General features: G+C 40.7%; 1 protein-coding gene across 4 annotated transcripts in view; it reads left to right on the top strand.

Annotated features, from left to right (window-relative positions):
• The window catches only part of APP (amyloid beta precursor protein), a 229,439-nt gene that overhangs the window by 99,314 nt on the left and 111,990 nt on the right, over positions 1–18,135 (top strand). For all 4 annotated transcript variants that reach the window (XM_072844722.1, XM_072844715.1, XM_072844706.1 and 1 more), the window contains exons 4-5: positions 12,059–12,171; positions 13,753–13,946. In XM_072844722.1, the coding sequence (XP_072700823.1) occupies positions 12,059–12,171; positions 13,753–13,946 (307 nt within the window). The remainder of the gene's footprint in view (positions 1–12,058; positions 12,172–13,752; positions 13,947–18,135) is intronic.

Below are 18,135 nucleotides of genomic sequence, written 5' to 3'. Positions count from 1 at the left end.
GAAGGGAAGAAACCCCACAAAACTGGAATCTTACTGAAGTAAACGTTTCCTTGTTTAAAATGTGGTATATTCCTCATTGGAATCCTAGCGTTTGAAATGGCTTTTGATGGACAAACCTTAAAGGTGTCTGTAGCATTTTCATTCTTTCCGCCTATCTATAGGCTCATGGTCGTTACTCCCTCTAGATATCAGTGACTAGCGGGGCCTTCTCTAGCCTTACTTCTAATACCCCATGCTTTACCCCAGTTACTAAGAATTGCCCATGAGAAACACCTCATTGTATAATAACGCAATGCGCAGTGGGATTACTGGTCCCAGTTGTGCTGTATTGTTTCCAAACATCCTATCTTTGTGTCACCTCACCATTTGATTGGTGTCTTTAGGAAGTTGCTAGTATGAATACATAGTGTATTAATTAATTAATTAATCCAATTACTTCTTACTGTGTATTCTTTCCATTTCAGAGACCATTTTCCAAGTACATCTTACGTAATGAAGTGCATTAAGCGTCACTTCAGCCAGAAGGGAGGCACGAAATTTTAAACTGCTTGGAGATTTGCACTTTTGCAGATCTTGCTGCAAAACACGTCTGCTACCTGCTGTGAGACAGGGAGCAGAAACAGTAACAACTGATGGGCAACTTGTTGTGCATGTTGGCAGCAGCAGAATGTGATGTTAATAGCTGGAGTGTTAAAATTCCTGCATTTGGTAGCATTTATGAAGCATAATCTGTTTTGAAATTCAGCCATATTATAGCTTGTAAAAACCTGAAGGCAGCTGGGGGAAAAACGAGGTTCACAAAGATACAATTCCTTAAGATTTGGAATGTATCTGCTTTTGAGAAATCTCATTAAGTTATATTTGGTATTTATATTTAAATATAAGGAAGAGCATTAAAGTGGGTCCTGCAGCATCAGTCATCTTTATTTAGCAAATCATGGTATGCAATTCTGTTAATAATTTCTGAAAAGGTTCTTAGAAATGGTTGTGTTTTTTTTTTTTTTAAAACTGCTAGATTTTGTTCTCTTTCAACATTTTTTGAAAACCAACTTCAACTACTTACTGAGTACAGAGAAGAGTGAATTCTGCCTTGAATAAGCCTGGGAATGGTTAATGACTTTCCTACTTTAGATAAACTATGTAACATACAGATTGAAAACAGTTAGAACTGGGTGAGGGGGATTTCTCTTTATTTGTTGTCTAACTAGTGCTGACTGGTATTTGTTGATGGGGAAACTCCATTACGGTGCAAGAGAGAGCCCTCAAGAGGTCCAGCACTCACACCTGAAACTAAAAAGCTCCTGTAAATTAAGCAGTACTTTGTCTGGGGAAGGGTATGTGATCCTGTATCATAAAATGAGATCACACCTCCTCAACTTTTCCTTACCGTTCTTCTTTCCGTGATGCGATTGCCAAACACACACGCTGGCACACATGTCTTCAGCTCTCCTCATGAATTTAGAGCATGAGAGAGGCAGGCAGTTCCCCCGCCAGTGGCAGGGGCAGGAGTTGGAGGACCAGTTGATGGTAAATGTGACCGAGTGGTATCCAGTGCAGCTCTGCTGGTTTCTGTCAGCTGGCATGGGAACCAAGGGCACTTGACAAGGGTCTGCGAGCGACCTGTGCTGACTTTCCACAAGCAACTTCTCCCTCGACAGCCTTTTTTGCTATTTGTTTGGTGCTTGACTCATACCACGTTCTACTATTGAATGTCCCACCTGGCAGTGATGTGAGCAGAACTGTAAAGGAGCTCATCAGTCATGAAGGAGAGGCATAGTTGGGAGAGGACTTAGGTACATGAGTACAAGGAATGAAGGGAATCTCAGAAAAGTCAGAAGACTACAAGGCAGGAGGCAATTATTATTTTGAGATGCACACAAAAAAATCAAAACATACTTTATATTTAAAAAAAAGAGGCTGAAAATGGTGAAAATAATGTATTTCAGCAAAATAATTCTCCCCACCTGAGGCTTTTTCTTAGTATCCCTCATATTTTGCATTGGTCAACGCTGGACCAATGATTCTAGTGTAAAGACTGTTTTGACTGTGTACCAGCGACCTTTTTCTGTCCTGAATGAAATAAGGTGAGGTGATAGGTGGTCCTTTACCAAGAATACATGCAGCACCTGTATGTATGACGAGGCCAGGGTAGCATTCCTGTTCCCTCCTCTTGATAGGGTTGTTTCTTTGACCTCTGGTAAAGGAGTTCTTGAAAAAGTGCCTCTTTAAGAAGAAAACCTTTGTTTCAGCCAGTTCCTCAAATACCTTTTGGTGTCCATGGTGGTATACTTCATGTTTTACCCGATTTACTCAGCAGCTAATGATTTCAAGGTCCTGGGACATGCTCAGCGGTGGCTTTTATGAGCTAAGCACTGTGGAAAGAAGTGGATGTGGGGAACAAAAGGCCTTCATACATGGATTTGACCAGTGGGTGATGGAGAATTACTCTGTATACAGCACTGTTACAAAATAGGGGCTGGGAGCAGGGGAATCTTATGTGGGTAGAAGAAGCATTCCCAAATACCTGGAGTGTTTTCTGCTATACCATTCTGGTCATGGGAGGTCCTCAGCATATGAGGTGGGGTTCAGAAGTCTTTTTATTTTCTTTCCCTTCTGTTTCTCTTTCCTTGCACCCCTACACCCTACACATTGTATTTCACTCTGAGTACTTGACAGGGATGTGTACACTTCAGTGTGGAAGAAAAAGAATTCAACTGTTTTGAAGGAGAAGAAATATTTATAAAGAAAACATTTCAGGTTTTATGGTTTTGTTTTCCATGACAACTTTTGGGGGCACAGGAGGTCAAGATACTCTTGTACCTTGCACTTTTTCTGGACTGAAGTGGTCAGTGCTTTGAGGAGCAACATTTCTGTGTTTCTTTTACTGAAGCTTGCTGTAGTAAAAAGCTACACAGGGACAAGATGCTTTTTGAGTGCACATACTTTTTTTTGTGGAGTAAAAGTGCTGTTGTCTTTTGAAGGTACCACTGTCCTCTTTCCCTCCTGATTTTTCTACTAACTTGTTTGTGGCTCAGGATACTTCAAATAATTTTCACAGTCCTAGGATTCTGCTTGGGCAATCTTGACAAAAATCTTACTAAATCTTCACAAAATGGTCTCATTAAGCCTTTCACATTTCAAATCTGTTCCTTAGAGTTTTCTAGTACTGTTTTTTTCAGGATTTTTCCTTTCTGTGAATTTTACCAGCTGTTTTCTGTAGATCAAGCAATTTCCAATAAATTCTTGGGTTATTCTGTTTTCCCATTTGAGGAACCCAGTAGTTCCCTCTGGTATGCTGCATGCAGAATCAAGCAGTCTTTTCTAACTTGCCTTGGCTTCCAGCACCTTCCAGCTTTTCATTCCCTGCTCTTTTTATAGCACTGCAGAAGATCTGTTTTAGCTAGACATTTTGCTGTCAATGTTTAGGATGGGACCTGGAATCCCCCCAAAACACCCCCCCACACACACTCCAAAAACCACCAAAAAACCCCCGCCAAATTACCCTGCGGCAAGCACCCACACGTGGCATCCTTCCCTTTATAATCTTTTTTATACTGTAAGCAGCTAGGCTTCAGTCCCCAATGCGTTCACCTGCCCTCCAGAGCAGTTGACCATGTCCTGTTACAGATTTATCAAACAGGACTACTGTGATGATGGAGTGAAAAGTAGAAGGTGGATCTGAAGAGTCTGCTGGGGCTGCAGAGAAGAGAAGGGAAGGAAGCAATAAGCAATTAAGCACGACGTAGGAGGAGGGGAAGAGATTTTTGCTTGGGCAGCATCACGTAGGAGCTCTATGACTGAGGCAGGACAGAGTCAAGCTATCCAGAGTGACATCTCTAGACTTGATTATTCCTGCTGTTTCCTAACTCACTATTGCCAAGAAATTAGGCAGGGTTATATAATGGGGAGGGAGGGAGCTCTGTCTGCAACAAATACTCTCTCATTTGTGGCAGAAGCTTTGCAGATGTAATCAGTGCACTGAGGAACTGGAAGGGAGAACAACTCAGTCCTGAGATTTCTCAACTTCCTGAGATGGACTTTGCAGGCAGGTTTTGAACCTGTTTCTCAGTAAATCATGTTTGAGACGCAGCATTTTGATTTGTGCTGCAGGGCAAGAAATTTGCTAGTCTGAGTGGTTGGTGCCTAGCGAAAGCAAACTGAAGGGGAAACCCATCAGATCGCCTTTTTGGGGTGACCTGTGCTGCTGGTCACACTGATAAGTTCTGGGAGGGTTTTTTTTTTTACTTCGTGGTCCTTTTAGGAAGATAGGGCAGGAGGAGGAATCCCAACATGTGATATAACCCATGGTGCTGGGGTAATGGGCGTTAGCACAGTTCTGTTATATTGCATTAATGAGCAAGAAAGGGACAGAAAAAGCATCTTACTGTACTTCTAGCAAGATTTTTCCTTGAAGATGGGGGAGACAAGTGGAAAAAAAGGAGAGAACTAAGTGAACTTAATGCTTCAACGAACTGTTGAGGTGCTGTGGACTTTTAAGGAATGTTTACATCCTTTGTCTATAAAGATGCCAGAGTGTGTGATGATGTGTATTTGAATCTTCTTGCATGTAAACAGATGTATCCATTACTGGTGTAATGCATCAAATCTGAATGATGCTTGCGTTCTGTCTGGAAAGTAAGACAATTTTATCAGAAAATGCAGTCAGGAAAAAAGTAGCAGAAATTTCATTTATGTCTATGATCAAAGAGCTACAGAGGAAGGAGGAAGAAGGTTTGAGAATAACCCTTTTTTATGTATGGTGCCTTGTGAAAATGAAGTAATAGTAAACACCATTAATTACTTACAGGTATATTTCTTGGTATATAATTCATTATTTTCATCCGGACAAATGTGCTTTGATGGATTTTACCCAAAGGATTTTAGCCCTTTGACTCCAGAATTTTGTGTGAGGTATTTGGACATTCCAAAAATCACAGTAGAACACATCAAGACTGGAACTCCTTGTTATGGTGCATGGTGGATATTTAGATGTCAGTGAGTTCATTACAGTGGGTTTTCTTTTACCTTGAACTTTTGTCCGAAGTATGGTCGTATGTTGTGTGCCATCGCAGTGTTTGTGAAAAGTACCTTAATTGTTGTGATTTTTCAAAATTGTTGTAAGAGCATCAAGACGCTTAAGCATAGTATGGCTAGAATTACCAGTCAGTTTTTAATCTAATAGAAGAGCTTTCCTTATCCCAAATTGTTGCCTTTTGTAGTCTAATTAAATGGATAAATGCTGTGAATAGTGAAGGCGGTTTACTTGAGAGTTGTTGCATCAGGGTGTATTTGTTGCTATGTATGCAAAATAACAGAACAATAAAACAACTTTTAGTGGATGTACTGTCTTTGCTTTCAACCAGACTTGAAAAGGTAGGAATACAGAAGCATTCAAGGACTTCACTGAAGCAGAAAAAAATACTAAAGAAATAGACACTTGCTTTGATGCTGTGAAAATCTCTGTTGGAGAACCACTGGCCTTACTTTTAGATGCTTAAAACATGGTGGATGGCTTTGCTCAAAAAATAACAAAAAACCCCAGCTGTAGCTATGCAAAATAACTTATTTGAACTTTATGAGGATGAAAGGATCAATACAGAGACGTGTTAATGGGATCAGTGTTGGTTTTGGCCAAACCTCTGGAAGACTGAAGAGCTGCAGCTGTTCCCACCTCATGCCCTGAGGTGGCTGCACAGGTCGTGCTGTCACTTCTGCTCCTGCCCTTCAAATTTGGGTCTGCATTGATGTCCATCTGCCGTGCCGTGGGTCTCTTACTGAAATTTATGCCACAAGTTAGTGACAAAATGCTGGAATGGGGACAGGTTTCTTACAGAGCTGTTTTGGGGGCAGTTTTATGGGCAGGAGTTAAGCCTGTTACTCATCAGAAGAATACAGATGGTCCAAGCTGCTGGGACACAGATGCCATGTTTTATCAGCACCACCTTGCCTTTCTGTTGGCTGATGAATGTGTTTTAGGGAGAGGCCTCTCACTTTGGCATTTGGGATGGGGTCGAGGGAGGTGGTTTCGAGGTTTTAAGGCTGGCGGGGTTTTGGTGCAGCACCACGATCTTTCCTGCTGCAGCCCTTGCGTGCAAGCTCCGTCGCAGCCTGCCCTTCACTAGAAACTGCCTGGGGGGTTCAACATTGTTCGATGCTGCTCTCAGTGCTTACAACTTACTGACGGAGATACAGTAGGGTGGTATTTGATATCCAGCTGGCTACTGGTGTTAATATTGGTGGTCCTTCATAGGTAACGGTGTAGGTAGAAATTAATTTTTACATGGCCTTTTACACACTTCCTAAACAATCCCTCCCCAGGGGCTGGGCACGGCAGCAAACCCCCCTTCAAACCAGGTTTGGCAGGCACAGCCCCACCTTCTTCATCTGTAGATACCGAGTCTAAAAATCTTCAAGTACTCCGTGACTGGTTCAGTGTGTTGCTAGATAATTGTGCTTACTAACACATTTTTGCTGAAAAATGAAATGTATTTTTAAAGTATATAGCTGCTCTGCATCTTCTCTGCTTTTCTGGACTTAAGAAGAAAAGAAAAGGCATTTTCAATAAAGCGTTGTTTCTCTGCACATCAATTGATGCCAGTGCATTTGGCTTGCACTCTGATGCAGATTGCAGCTAACCTTTAATTAGCAACCTATAAATAAGAGAAGGCATCATGCATGAAGACAGACATAAACATCACCCTTAATAAAAGCACCTAAAGTTACATGGCTGCTTAAATAAATGTAATAATGTCTGTTTAATGGAATATGTAATAAATAAATGTGCCTGCGTAGGCAGAAGAGCTAACAGAGGTGTTGCGGGGAGCTGAGCTGTTGTGCCTGGCGAGCAGGGCAAAGCAAAGCCCTGCGGCAGCAGGGCGGGGAAAGGCGCAGGGTTGCTCTGCTCCTTGCCGTGTTGTGCTGAGGGTGCTCGGGATAATCTATGCGAAGTCACGGAGAAGAGACATGTTTCTCTGAAAGTTCTCAAATACATATGGCACAAGCACTTGAGCTTGTAAATTCATTTTAGCAAGGCCTTGTTCTCATCAGTGACATGGAAAATGAAGCCTTGAGTCGTAGAGCCTCAGTATGTGTGCTGCCTCCTCATGCAAAATTTAGCACAGGCTTTGTTTGAAAGTACTCCTCTGAACATAATTTGAACATGCTTATTTTTTTGGTCGGCATCCTAACCATCTGCAACCATGTGCTAGCAGGTGTTTGGTTTTGTCACGGATTTTGTTTTATTACCTTTGTCATCTTATCTTTCCTCTCTTCTTGTGCAATGTTGGATGGATCCTCACATCCCATCTGTTTTATGCAGTGGATGGAAAATCTGCTGATCAGGACTGTGTCTCACAGGGTATAGTATTTTTATTTTGAATTACTTTGCCCTGATGTATATGCCATTTAAACAGATAGGGCAGTCATCATCTTACAACTGTGCCCACTTGCTGAGCCTTTTTCTTCCTAGAGAAGACTTAAATGAGTGTGTGATCAGATGCCTTTGCTACAATCCTAATTCTTTTATTAGAGGATGAGTCTTAATGGTTGTCTTAGTCTTTTCTGGGTTGAAAACTGAAGTTTCTGAACCAGAACTTGTGGTGTTACAGCACAAAATCTTTTGTTGTTTCAGAGAATAGGATGCGCTTGAGTGAAGTAAGATTATTTAATAGTGAAATGTGGTGTCATAATCTCGGGCAAAACTGTCTTTGAAAAATGTGAACCGCTACCCTGTTGTGATACACCAGGATGGGGCAGTATGAGGAAGTCTGCTACAAATGTAATGGAGAACTGGGCATCAGGAAAGGGATTACTGACATTAGGGAAAAAACAAGATTTGTAAAATGAAATTAAACTGTGACTTACTACGTTGACACAATCCATGTTCAAGTGATGTGCAGACAGTGAGTACAGCAACTTAAATGTTGCTGTTAAAAAGACGCAGGTTTGAGTTATGAACAAGTAACTTATTTTCAGAAGGGCGAGCAGCAGATAGTTGGCCTTCAGCTAAGTGAATCACAGGCACAGGGTGGGTTTTTCTAACATGGTAATGTGATCTTTGCCCAGAATTCCCCTTCAGGGCTGTTTTCTCCAGACTTACCAGAAACCCACAGCCAGAGGGATCTGGTTTTGTCCAGCCCTTCCCTGCAAGAGTGGGTAAGCAGCTACTGGGAAATAAGTAGCTGTTATACTTGTGTGTTGGATCACTTGAGGGAATTCAGTGATTTATGAGCTCACCAAAAGACAAATTGTGCCATTGTGGTTCATTACTAGAATATCTCAGCAGGGCACAGACGTACAGCTGTAATCAAAATACGAGAGACGCAGAAGGCAGAGAAATACAGGAAAAAAGTGATAAATGTAAGCCTGACAGAGGTAGTGCCAGTCGTGGTAATAATACCAACCTCTCGTTGGTTCAGACTCGATACCGATTTTGCAAACCCTTCTGTCCATGGTGTGGTGGTAGTTTAGCCATTGCTTGCCCCCAGCGGAGAAGGTGGTGCGGGAGGTGAGTAAGGTGCTGGTAGGGATGGCGCAGGGCCAAGGAGGCTTTTAAGGCCATGCTGCTGCCTGGGGAAATGCTCATCCAACTTGAGCCTCGCAGGCAGGGTGTCAAGGACAGCCCGGTGCAGTGCAAGTTGGTATGTTGCTGTATTGGAAGGAAAAATAATTTTGGAGTTGAATTTATGTGTTGTGATCCCAGCACTTGGCAGTGGGAATTACAACCAGTGCTGGGCTGGGATGCTCCATCAGTCCAAAAAATGTGCTGATCCACAACCACCCTAGTCGTGGCTTGTACTGGCAAACAGAAGTAGTATTACATTTTTTCCTTATTTTTAGAGCCCATACACATTGGCCCTCTCTCTTAGGAGGCACAGGATTGCTGTCCCTTCACAAGTGCTTGCTTTCCCTATGTATGTACTCTGTGGGTTACTTGTTCTAAAAAGCAAAGTTTTATGATTCAGCAGCATTGAAGGTTAAACATATACTGGAGTGATACAGGTAGAAGCTTGTCTGCAAATCAAGTGTGTTTGAAGTGCTTCTTTGTGATGGATTTGTCTTTCTGTTAGACTAGCCCAGGCAAAATAAATGTTGCGGTTGCCATCTGAGCTCAATTTAGTTCATCAAACTGCCACTTGAACACTAATTTCTTTAAAAAAAAAAAAAAAAAAAAAACACACAACCACAAAAAAACCCAAAACAACAAAAAAAATGAAAACAAAAATAGAAAAAAGTTCAAAGCTTTAGCATCTAAACTTCAGTAATAACTATAATAAAATGAATGAAAAACATTTCTAGGGGGTGAGTTCTATGCATGTAAATAAGGGCAGAATTAAATCTTATTTGTAATAAAAATGTGAATTGAAGGCAATATGAATCACATGCGAAGTCATGAATGATTGCTACTGCTCAGATTTTCACAACTCTAAATAATTTATTGTAATTCTGTATACTGAAGGAGTGTTACATTAAACAACCACCCTTCTCCCTATCTCCTCCTTTCTGTCTGAAAACCAGAGGGGGCTTGTTCCAATGAATTGTTCATTTCTGTGAAATTCAGAAATTGGTTGCAAAATGGAGCCTCACTTGAAATGAGAATTTGGTTTACCCTGAGGATGCTGTTACCTTATTTTGAGGGAATCTAATTTTATAAAGCAGATGCACATTATGTGTGTAAAAGTCAAATCTAATACCATGCTTTCCATTATACCAAAATGTCTAACATTTCTTTAGTATTTTGATATATGTTGGTTGATATAATCAGACACTCAATTTTTTTGGTTGTTTTTTTGTTTTGTTTTGTTTAATTACATACTGTTAATGACACACAGCCCTGGCTGCGTTGCCCAGAACTTTTGATTTATAACTTTCCATTTTATATTTGGTGGCTGTAACTCAGTGATACATCAGTATTTGTTACTTTTGCTGAAATGATGTAAGCCTATTTTTTTGAGCAATGAGGTATAATACCATTAATTGCCTTCTAACTTCGCACACACAATATTCTGACATTACAGGGTGTGTTAGGCTGAATGGAATAGCTTCACACAGGCATTTTCCGAAGTCAGATAGATGACATGGGGTTGTACGCATGATTGTGTGCATAGCTTCTGAAATCTGATCTGGTTTGCTGGAGTGCAATGCACTCCAGGATTTTTGTTTGGTTGGTTTGGGTTTTTTTGTTTGTTTGTTTTATAGAAATGTTTGTCATAAAGACTGCTCTGAATGTTTTGCATGCTTGAACAGCCAGCAAGGTATAACTGCAGTTCTGTATGAAGTCGTACATCCTAGGAGAACGAAGTCAACATACTCTATGAGTCTTCAGCAAAACACCCATGTGCTTGCTTAGTGCTCAGGTACTTGGCTAAATTGAAGCATTAGCAATTACTTATGTATTGAGTGACTTTGGGTATGTGGCAGGACAGTCCCCTCAAAGGCAAGTACAGCTAAAAACAAGGTGCAAATTTATTCAAATTTCAGTGCAGGATCTGGGTGTGATACCACTGGGAGTAGAGACTTTGTTAACAGAAGCTGCAGATTTTGTATTTTGGGTTACCAGAAAGTGTTTTAACTCATTACTTTTGCAGGTTTATTTTGGACACCTCTAGAAGGCATTTCTGTTAATAATTTGCAGGCTTTAGAGTATGTCACTGAAGGATAAAGATAACAAAATCCTTTTTTTCCTAGTAAACTACCTGACTGGCTTTTAAAGGCTTCAGGTCAAAAGCACTGAAATATAGCAAGGAATTTAATACGAAATACATGACTTGGGGATTAGCAAAGATATATACATCTGTTTGCTGAACTCTGTTTTTTTTTCTCAATGCATTGGGTGTTGATTATTTTTAAAGCTGACTTTTTAATTGTAAGCCTCAAGGACCACTTCATCAGCTCCCTGAGATGACCCTCTAGTGAACAGGCAACTTGTAGTTATCTCATTTTGATTAATTAACCTGTTATTACATCTATGCAGCCATTGGGCCACTGTGGTTTGTTCATTTAACACACATGGGCTGTAATTTTTTGGAGGTTACAGACAAATGTGCTTCAGGGAGCTGATGCTTTATGCCAGCTGAGTCATGTGCTTTCACAGTCCAGTGTCTGTTCAGTATATTGACTTCTCGAAAGTACTCTGTAATTCTTCCTTTAAAACATATCTTTGAGGGAGTCTGGGGTTATTTAATTGCAATGCCAGAATTGTACAGAACTACAGTGATTTCAGTCTAATAAATCATGTTACTTACCAGCTCAGTTTCTTCTTATTCATTAGTACTGAAGCTGTGAGCATTGTTTATTTCATTAGCGTGTAAACTTTAGTCTTACTGCTGAAGACAGCACAATCTCTTTGGTCAGTTATGTCCTTGGTAAAGAGCCTTTTTTTCCCCACTTCAGTCTGAGCAGATACCCAGGTGATCCATGGATCGGCTTGTTCCCTGGCTGCTGAGCTCCACCTGCTCATCAACCCTCTGGGCTAACCTGAATTTGTCTGGCTGATGAAATGGGGTTGCAATAAAGAGGCTGCATCGACAAAAATAACTAAGTGGACTGTGTTGCTGTTAGTACTGTAATTGAGTAGAAATACTCTTGAATTGTTTGAAACAATGTGTTGGTGTCAGATTTGTTTTATGTGGAAAAAATAAGCATTTCAAAACACTTCAAACCTGATGCCTACCACTACTCAGATGTAAAATGTAGTTGTCCCTCCCCATCCCTGCACTCCCCTTCCAGGAACTGGATCCACCAACTCCCAACTTCATGTTGCGCCTCAGATGTCTTCGATGGGTCCTGCAAGTTTCACACTGGGTATATGGAAGATAGCATATTACACTAAAGTTTTCATAAGCTAATACATCTCTGAGATCAAAGGCAGGAGCTACTTTCAAATGGAAAGTTTGAAGATCGTAATGGAAGCACCGTTTAGAAACTGTTCCATGCTCTGAAAACAGACCCTGCTACTCATTCCCTAAAGCTGCCTTATGCCTAGCTAAAGGGTTAAAAGGATGAGGTACTAGAAACAAAATTAACAGTTTTGTTTGTTTTGTTTTGTTTTTTCTTTCAGTGGGTGAGTTTGTGAGTGATGCCCTTCTGGTACCAGACAAGTGCAAGTTCCTTCACCAGGAAAGGATGGATGTGTGTGAAACTCACCTGCACTGGCATACTGTTGCTAAAGAGGTATATTCATCTGTCTTAAAATTTCCTGCTGTCCTCCTTTAGAGCTGTATCACTTTTCTGAGGATGAGTTTAAAGATAGCAGTGATATGGAAAACAACAAGCAGTACTTATGAATGTTTGAGTGAGTGGCTTTTTGTTCTGCTTTATAAGGTAGGAGTCACTCCGCTGAGCCCATCATAGTCCACTGTTGGATACTTAACGTTGACCTTTGAACATTGACCCTGTTTCATAGCACTGTTTTGTTTTTTTTTTTTCCCACATCCACTTATGCACCCACCACATTTTCTGCCTCCTCCAGCTTCCTGTGTTAGCGCTGCTCTGGAACTAACGATTGATCCACTAATGCCTAGGCTTTGCCTTTATCATTGTCCTCAATGTGGACATTGGTATGCCAGGTGCTTAACAGAGATCAAAGAGGCCTCAAAGAATGCAGTATGTGAAATTCAGCATAAAAGGCTAGGAGAGTTGATAAGACATAGGACTAGCCAAAGACATTTTGCAGTCAAGCACAGAGTTTTTATAATTTACCAGTGCTTTACTGAAAACAGAAATAAACGATAAGACATAGGACTAGCCAAAGACATTTTGCAGTCAAGCACAGAGTTTTTATAATTTACCAGTGCTTTACTGAAAACAGAAATAAACCTAATGTTATAATTGCTAATGTGTTGTGGACTTTTTTGTCCTTATGTAGTAAGGTTGTAGGAATAAAAACTGAGATGAGCTTCAAGAAGATTTCTGGCTGCTATTTTTGTTTGGAACCTCTTTGTATATTATCCCACTTTCTGGAGATCAAAATTGAAACGTGCTTAGCAGCTTTTCAGATTTTCAGTTCTTGCTTGAATCATACTGTTGCCCCTCAAATGAAGCATTTAAAGCACCAACCTCCATGCAGACAAATTCTAGTGCATTTTAAGTACTTGCAAACTTGGGATGGCATAGCCTAGGAGAACATCATCACTGTGCACCATTGAACTATTTTCCTTTTTTCACATGTCCTACATAATCTTTCTGTCCTACATCACTATATCCTTAAGGTATAATTATGCACGACTGACTGTTTTCCAAACAAGGCTAGAAGGTACTGTACTGGCAGAGGTGTCAGACCAGATACAGTGTGTTTCCAGTATATCAGATATTTTAAATGTTAATCTATCTTGCAGTGAAGTCTTTAATTGCATTAATACATCAGGACCAGGATTAATAAATTGATTTATCGTTCTGCCTTCAATTTTTCCGTTTATGAGACAGAGCCTGTGAGGATTTTAGGCAAGAGGATATGGAGTCACCAGCTATATGGGAGGAGACAAGTCTTTCTATACTGGCAAGACTAAAGGGTAGGGGAAGGGGGAGAGCTTGTTGCTTACAGTGGTCATGCAGACACAGGTAAGGGAGCTACCTACAGTGCAGGTAGCGAATGCACATGTGACCACTAAATCATTTCAAAATTTAGAGATCGTGCAGTTCACCAGCTTCAACCTCCTAAGGCAGTAGGCCCCTCATGTTTTCTCAAGGTCTGTGACATTTCTTCTGGCTTCCTCCATGACAATATTGTTGCTATTTTCTTTCTATTTTCTGTAGTCCTGTAGTGAGAAGAGTATGAATCTGCACGACTATGGCATGCTGCTGCCCTGTGGAATCGACAAGTTTCGTGGTGTGGAGTTTGTTTGCTGCCCGTTAGCGGAGGAGAGCGACAATCTTGATTCAGCTGATGCCGAAGATGATGATTCAGATGTCTGGTGGGGAGGCGCAGATGCAGACTATGCAGATGGAAGGTAAGAGTGACTTTCTACCCTTCAACTTGTTATTATCATCTTATTAAAGATGCCAAAAATCTGTCTAAAAGATCTCAGTGTGGAAGAGTCACTGCTCCTTATAAGTGAATTTGCAACTACAGTGGTTGAAAACATCAGTGTTCTACTGATTTATTTTTAACTTTCTACAGAAAAGCTTGTTCTTAATATAGTTATTTTGCTTTTGATGCCTTCATCTTTTCTTCAATGAGAAGTATTGCCATATTTATAACAAAAATGCTTAAATACATACTTTTTGATAACTAAATGATAAATACTGTACTCTTAAGATGCTTCATGTGCAGTCTGGGGTACTGCAGCAGATACTCAGCTAACATAACCATTGGTGGTTTTGAAATGTCTTCATTCATAATAGGCATTAGCTGTGTGCCATTATTACCGTAAGAATATTTTTCTGCTGACAATTACTTTCTAAATATGATCTAAAAATCTGTTTTAATATCTGGCCTGTGACAGATTCATTAATACTCTACTGTGAGAGCTTAATACTAACAGTTTAAACCTCCATACTGTTGGAGTATGGAGGTTTCCTTTGCCAGGACAGCAGTGGAGGGAAAATACCATGCTTGTCTTTACCCTTTAACATCCCCTGTGCATGTAGGCTGATTTTGAGCCAAATATGGGTTATGACTGTGTTGTAACTGAGTGGTCTGGTGCTGTCAAAGCCTTTTCAGATCACTCTCTTGAGCATGTTAGACAGCAGTTGTGAGAAGAGAGTAGAATGTTATGTCCTTGCAAGTGAATTCAAACAACACTGTAAGATGGCTTTCTTCATAAAACTAAGTTCTGCATTCAAATTCTGTTTGTGCTTCCTATACTTCCATCACTTCGTACTGTGCTAATGCAGTGTTTCTACTTCTTAGGTGATAATACTGCATCTTTTACAAATAATGTACAAAATCAAAAACTTGGGGTAGATTACAAGTGATTTCAAGGAGAACACTGAAAATAAATGGGAACTGAATGAAGTGAATAATGTGGAAAGTTAATAGTTATGAATTGCTTTAAGTTTGGGTGTTTTAATAATCCGTATGGAAACAAGTTCAGGAACAGAGTAGAGATGAAAGACAGAGATTGAATTGCTGTAATTTGGTGCAAGGAGATGGCATTAAGACAATGAAAAATTAGAAACCATGTCATGGTGGGCATCTAAATCTTTCCTGACAAAGCATTAGTAAGTGTTGCAGGGAAGAGTTCTTTGTGAATAATGGAATAAGTTTAATTAAAATAAATATTTCCCCGTTGTATTTTCCAGTTTTCTCATAAACTGGACTGAGTAGTCAGGGCTGTTAGATGGAAGAAGCCTGCGTCAAGCAACATTGCATCTTCAACCTTGACACCTTCAGGCTTTTTTCTGACTTGTACTTCCAGCAGCTGTCAAAGTATCATAGTTTGTAACCCTTTCTGTGGGATTTGTAAAACAGCCTTTGGACTGTTGCTGTGTCACTTCTATATATTTCATTTATGATTCCTTAGAATAAGACATGAATACAGACCTTTTTCTAATTGAGACAAATTTGCTTTTTTTCATCATGTATATACACACACATGAGAGATACATAGGTCTTATATACCTATTACCTGTCTTACCGATATATTTATTATATATCCCTATATATAAAATAATAGATATAAAACTTTTCTTTCATATATCTGATCAAAGATTCCTAAAATATTTTAAATAAAAGAGCTCACAGGGGTGCATATAGAGTAGTTTTGTTTGCAAGACAGATATCCCTTTTATTTCTGTCTTTTTCATGTTGGTCACTGAACATTTAACTTACTATTCTAGTCCGTTTTGTTCCTCATAAAGCAGTTTAATATCGGAAGAGATGAGTTCAAGAATAACTTCATAAATTTTGTATCCTTTTAGGAATAGGAGCTGTAATTGCATTTGAATCAATTTCTGAAGTTCCAAGCAAATACTGGGGTTTTTGTCGTCGTCCCCCACCCCTCCCCTAGAAGTGCACACAAAAGGAAATCGAAGGGATCCTTTTATGGGGCACTTGTACTTCAACCGCAGATGAAGAGCCAAGCAATTTGTAGTTCTTTTACTGTGACTCACTCCTACTTCTTGCTGCCTCTTCAGCTTCCTAACTGCATTTAAACTGTGTGTACTGGAGCCAGAAATACTCTTGAAATTTAGTCATACAAAAAAAAAATCACTCATTTCTCATGCAGCAGTAGGTGGTAGTTCAAATTTTGCATGTGTATGTATATTCATACATATATGAGCATATGTTGTGTGTATATAAATATATATATGCCTTAGTCCTAAGCTGATTGTGAAGGAGGAAAAAGGAAGTGTAAAGTAGGGGGACACTTTCCTAATGCTAAATTCCCAATATTCTCTGCTATTAAAGCACCTCTGTTTGAAGTGCTTTCTTAGGTCTATGTTTTCTCATCTTACATGGGTGTTCTCACACTGACAATGTTTGCTTCATCTTGAAGCCTTCCAAAGAGTTTAAAATCCCTTTGTGTGTAAGTACATCCTCGGTGTGACACTGCATGAAGGGCAGAGAAGGGGCTGGTAGCTCGTGCATGGGCTAACACCGACCCCACTGCTCAGCAAAGCACTCTGTCAGAGGAGGTTTGGGTTCTTCATGGAACCCCTCTCTGGGCAGGGAGGGGGTACGCTATTAGCAAATCAGTTGGGCAAAGTATCCATTGAAGTACTTTCCTCACTCGGGAATTGTGGTAGCTTTTGCTTGGGTCAGATCAACTGAGTGGAAGTTGTTGGTGTCTTCCAGCTGATGGCTTTTAACGAACACAGGGTGCACTCCAAATCATGAGACACTTGCTGTGCCTTTCAAGGGCAGGCACTCAGTCATTCTGGGGAATTGTTGTGTTTGCTTTGCCGGTCATTTTTGTGGCAGCTGCTACAAGTACTTTGTTCATGCAAAGATATGAAAATTAGAAGATAGGAGCTGGTACTTTAGGAGAAGGATTTCGTACTGTTACTCTGCCACGAGTTTGTGGTGGGAATTCCACAGCATTCCTCTTGCAGCAGTTACTGGTTTGACTTTTTTTACTCATTTCTACCCAGAAGTCATGATTTCTGGCTAAAATTGTTGCCAATACCACATGAGTACTTCAGTAATTGCTCCTTCTTCTATTTTTTTGTTTCATTAAGATCTGGGTTTGGTTCTGTTGTACAAATAGGGCCTTTTAGATGCTCTTGTCATGCATATCTCAATATATTCAGTATTTAGAATTGCCAGGTGGTCCAGCTAGAACATAACCCACTCCTCGCACCGAAGCAGAAACCAGTCTGCTGTAAATTACCCCAGCTGCAGGATTTTATATTCCTTGTTTCTCATGTCTGACTGTGGAGCCTTCTGCTTGATAGCTGTGGGTTTGTCTCGCCCTGCCTGTGCCTGGTACCTCTCCTGGGGAGCGAAACCTCCAGGCTAGCTGCTTCACACTCCCATCTCTGTAAAACAGTACTGGAAAATGTTGGGCACAAACCCCCGTCAGTGGGTGGTGGCACAGTGACTGGTGCGTGCCTCGGTGTGGGGACCTTCGGAAGGGCTGTGGCTGCTTTATGATGCCCAAGTCAAAGTGACGGTGACATGTTTGAGGTAGAGGTGCCAGCCTGAAAAGCAAATGGTGATATCCTCGTTTCTCAAAACTCCTGTTGTGACAAAGCAGAATCCAACAAATGTGGGTGATGTATTTTGAAGTAACTCTATATCTCAAACTATTCAGATGTAAATTTTAAAATATTTGCACTTACGATTCTGAATATTTAGAGGAAACCACGTGGCAGCCGTTCATTTTGTAAACGTCTTTTTTGAGACTGTCTTGTGTTTTCACCCCCAACAGTTGTCTCTGGAGCACTGCATTTGCTTTTTTGTTTTGCCATGGGTGTTTTATTCTGCACAAGAGGAAGCAAAGCTCAGCAGCACGTTGTCTCCGCACCATCGGAGGGCACGTGGAGGCAGCTTGGGCTGCGGTGCCATCACAGGCGGACATTCTTCCTACCTGGCATCTGACTACCACCTGGGTCTGGGCGTAAAAAGATGTGGCTTGCCTTGTGGTGTGGCTTGTTGGCAGTGCTTGGGGAAAGGAGGGAGGGTGTATTTTTGTGAGGGGTGTGACATACCCCCTTTTTGTTCATGAGGCCAAGAGGCAGGATCCACCCATGCTT

Source organism: Ciconia boyciana, chromosome 1 (assembly GCF_034638445.1).
Source record: "Ciconia boyciana chromosome 1, ASM3463844v1, whole genome shotgun sequence".
NCBI classification, from domain to species: domain Eukaryota; kingdom Metazoa; phylum Chordata; class Aves; order Ciconiiformes; family Ciconiidae; genus Ciconia; species Ciconia boyciana.
Note: the sequence above shows the minus strand (reverse complement) of the source record. Positions and strands in the feature narration are given on the sequence as shown.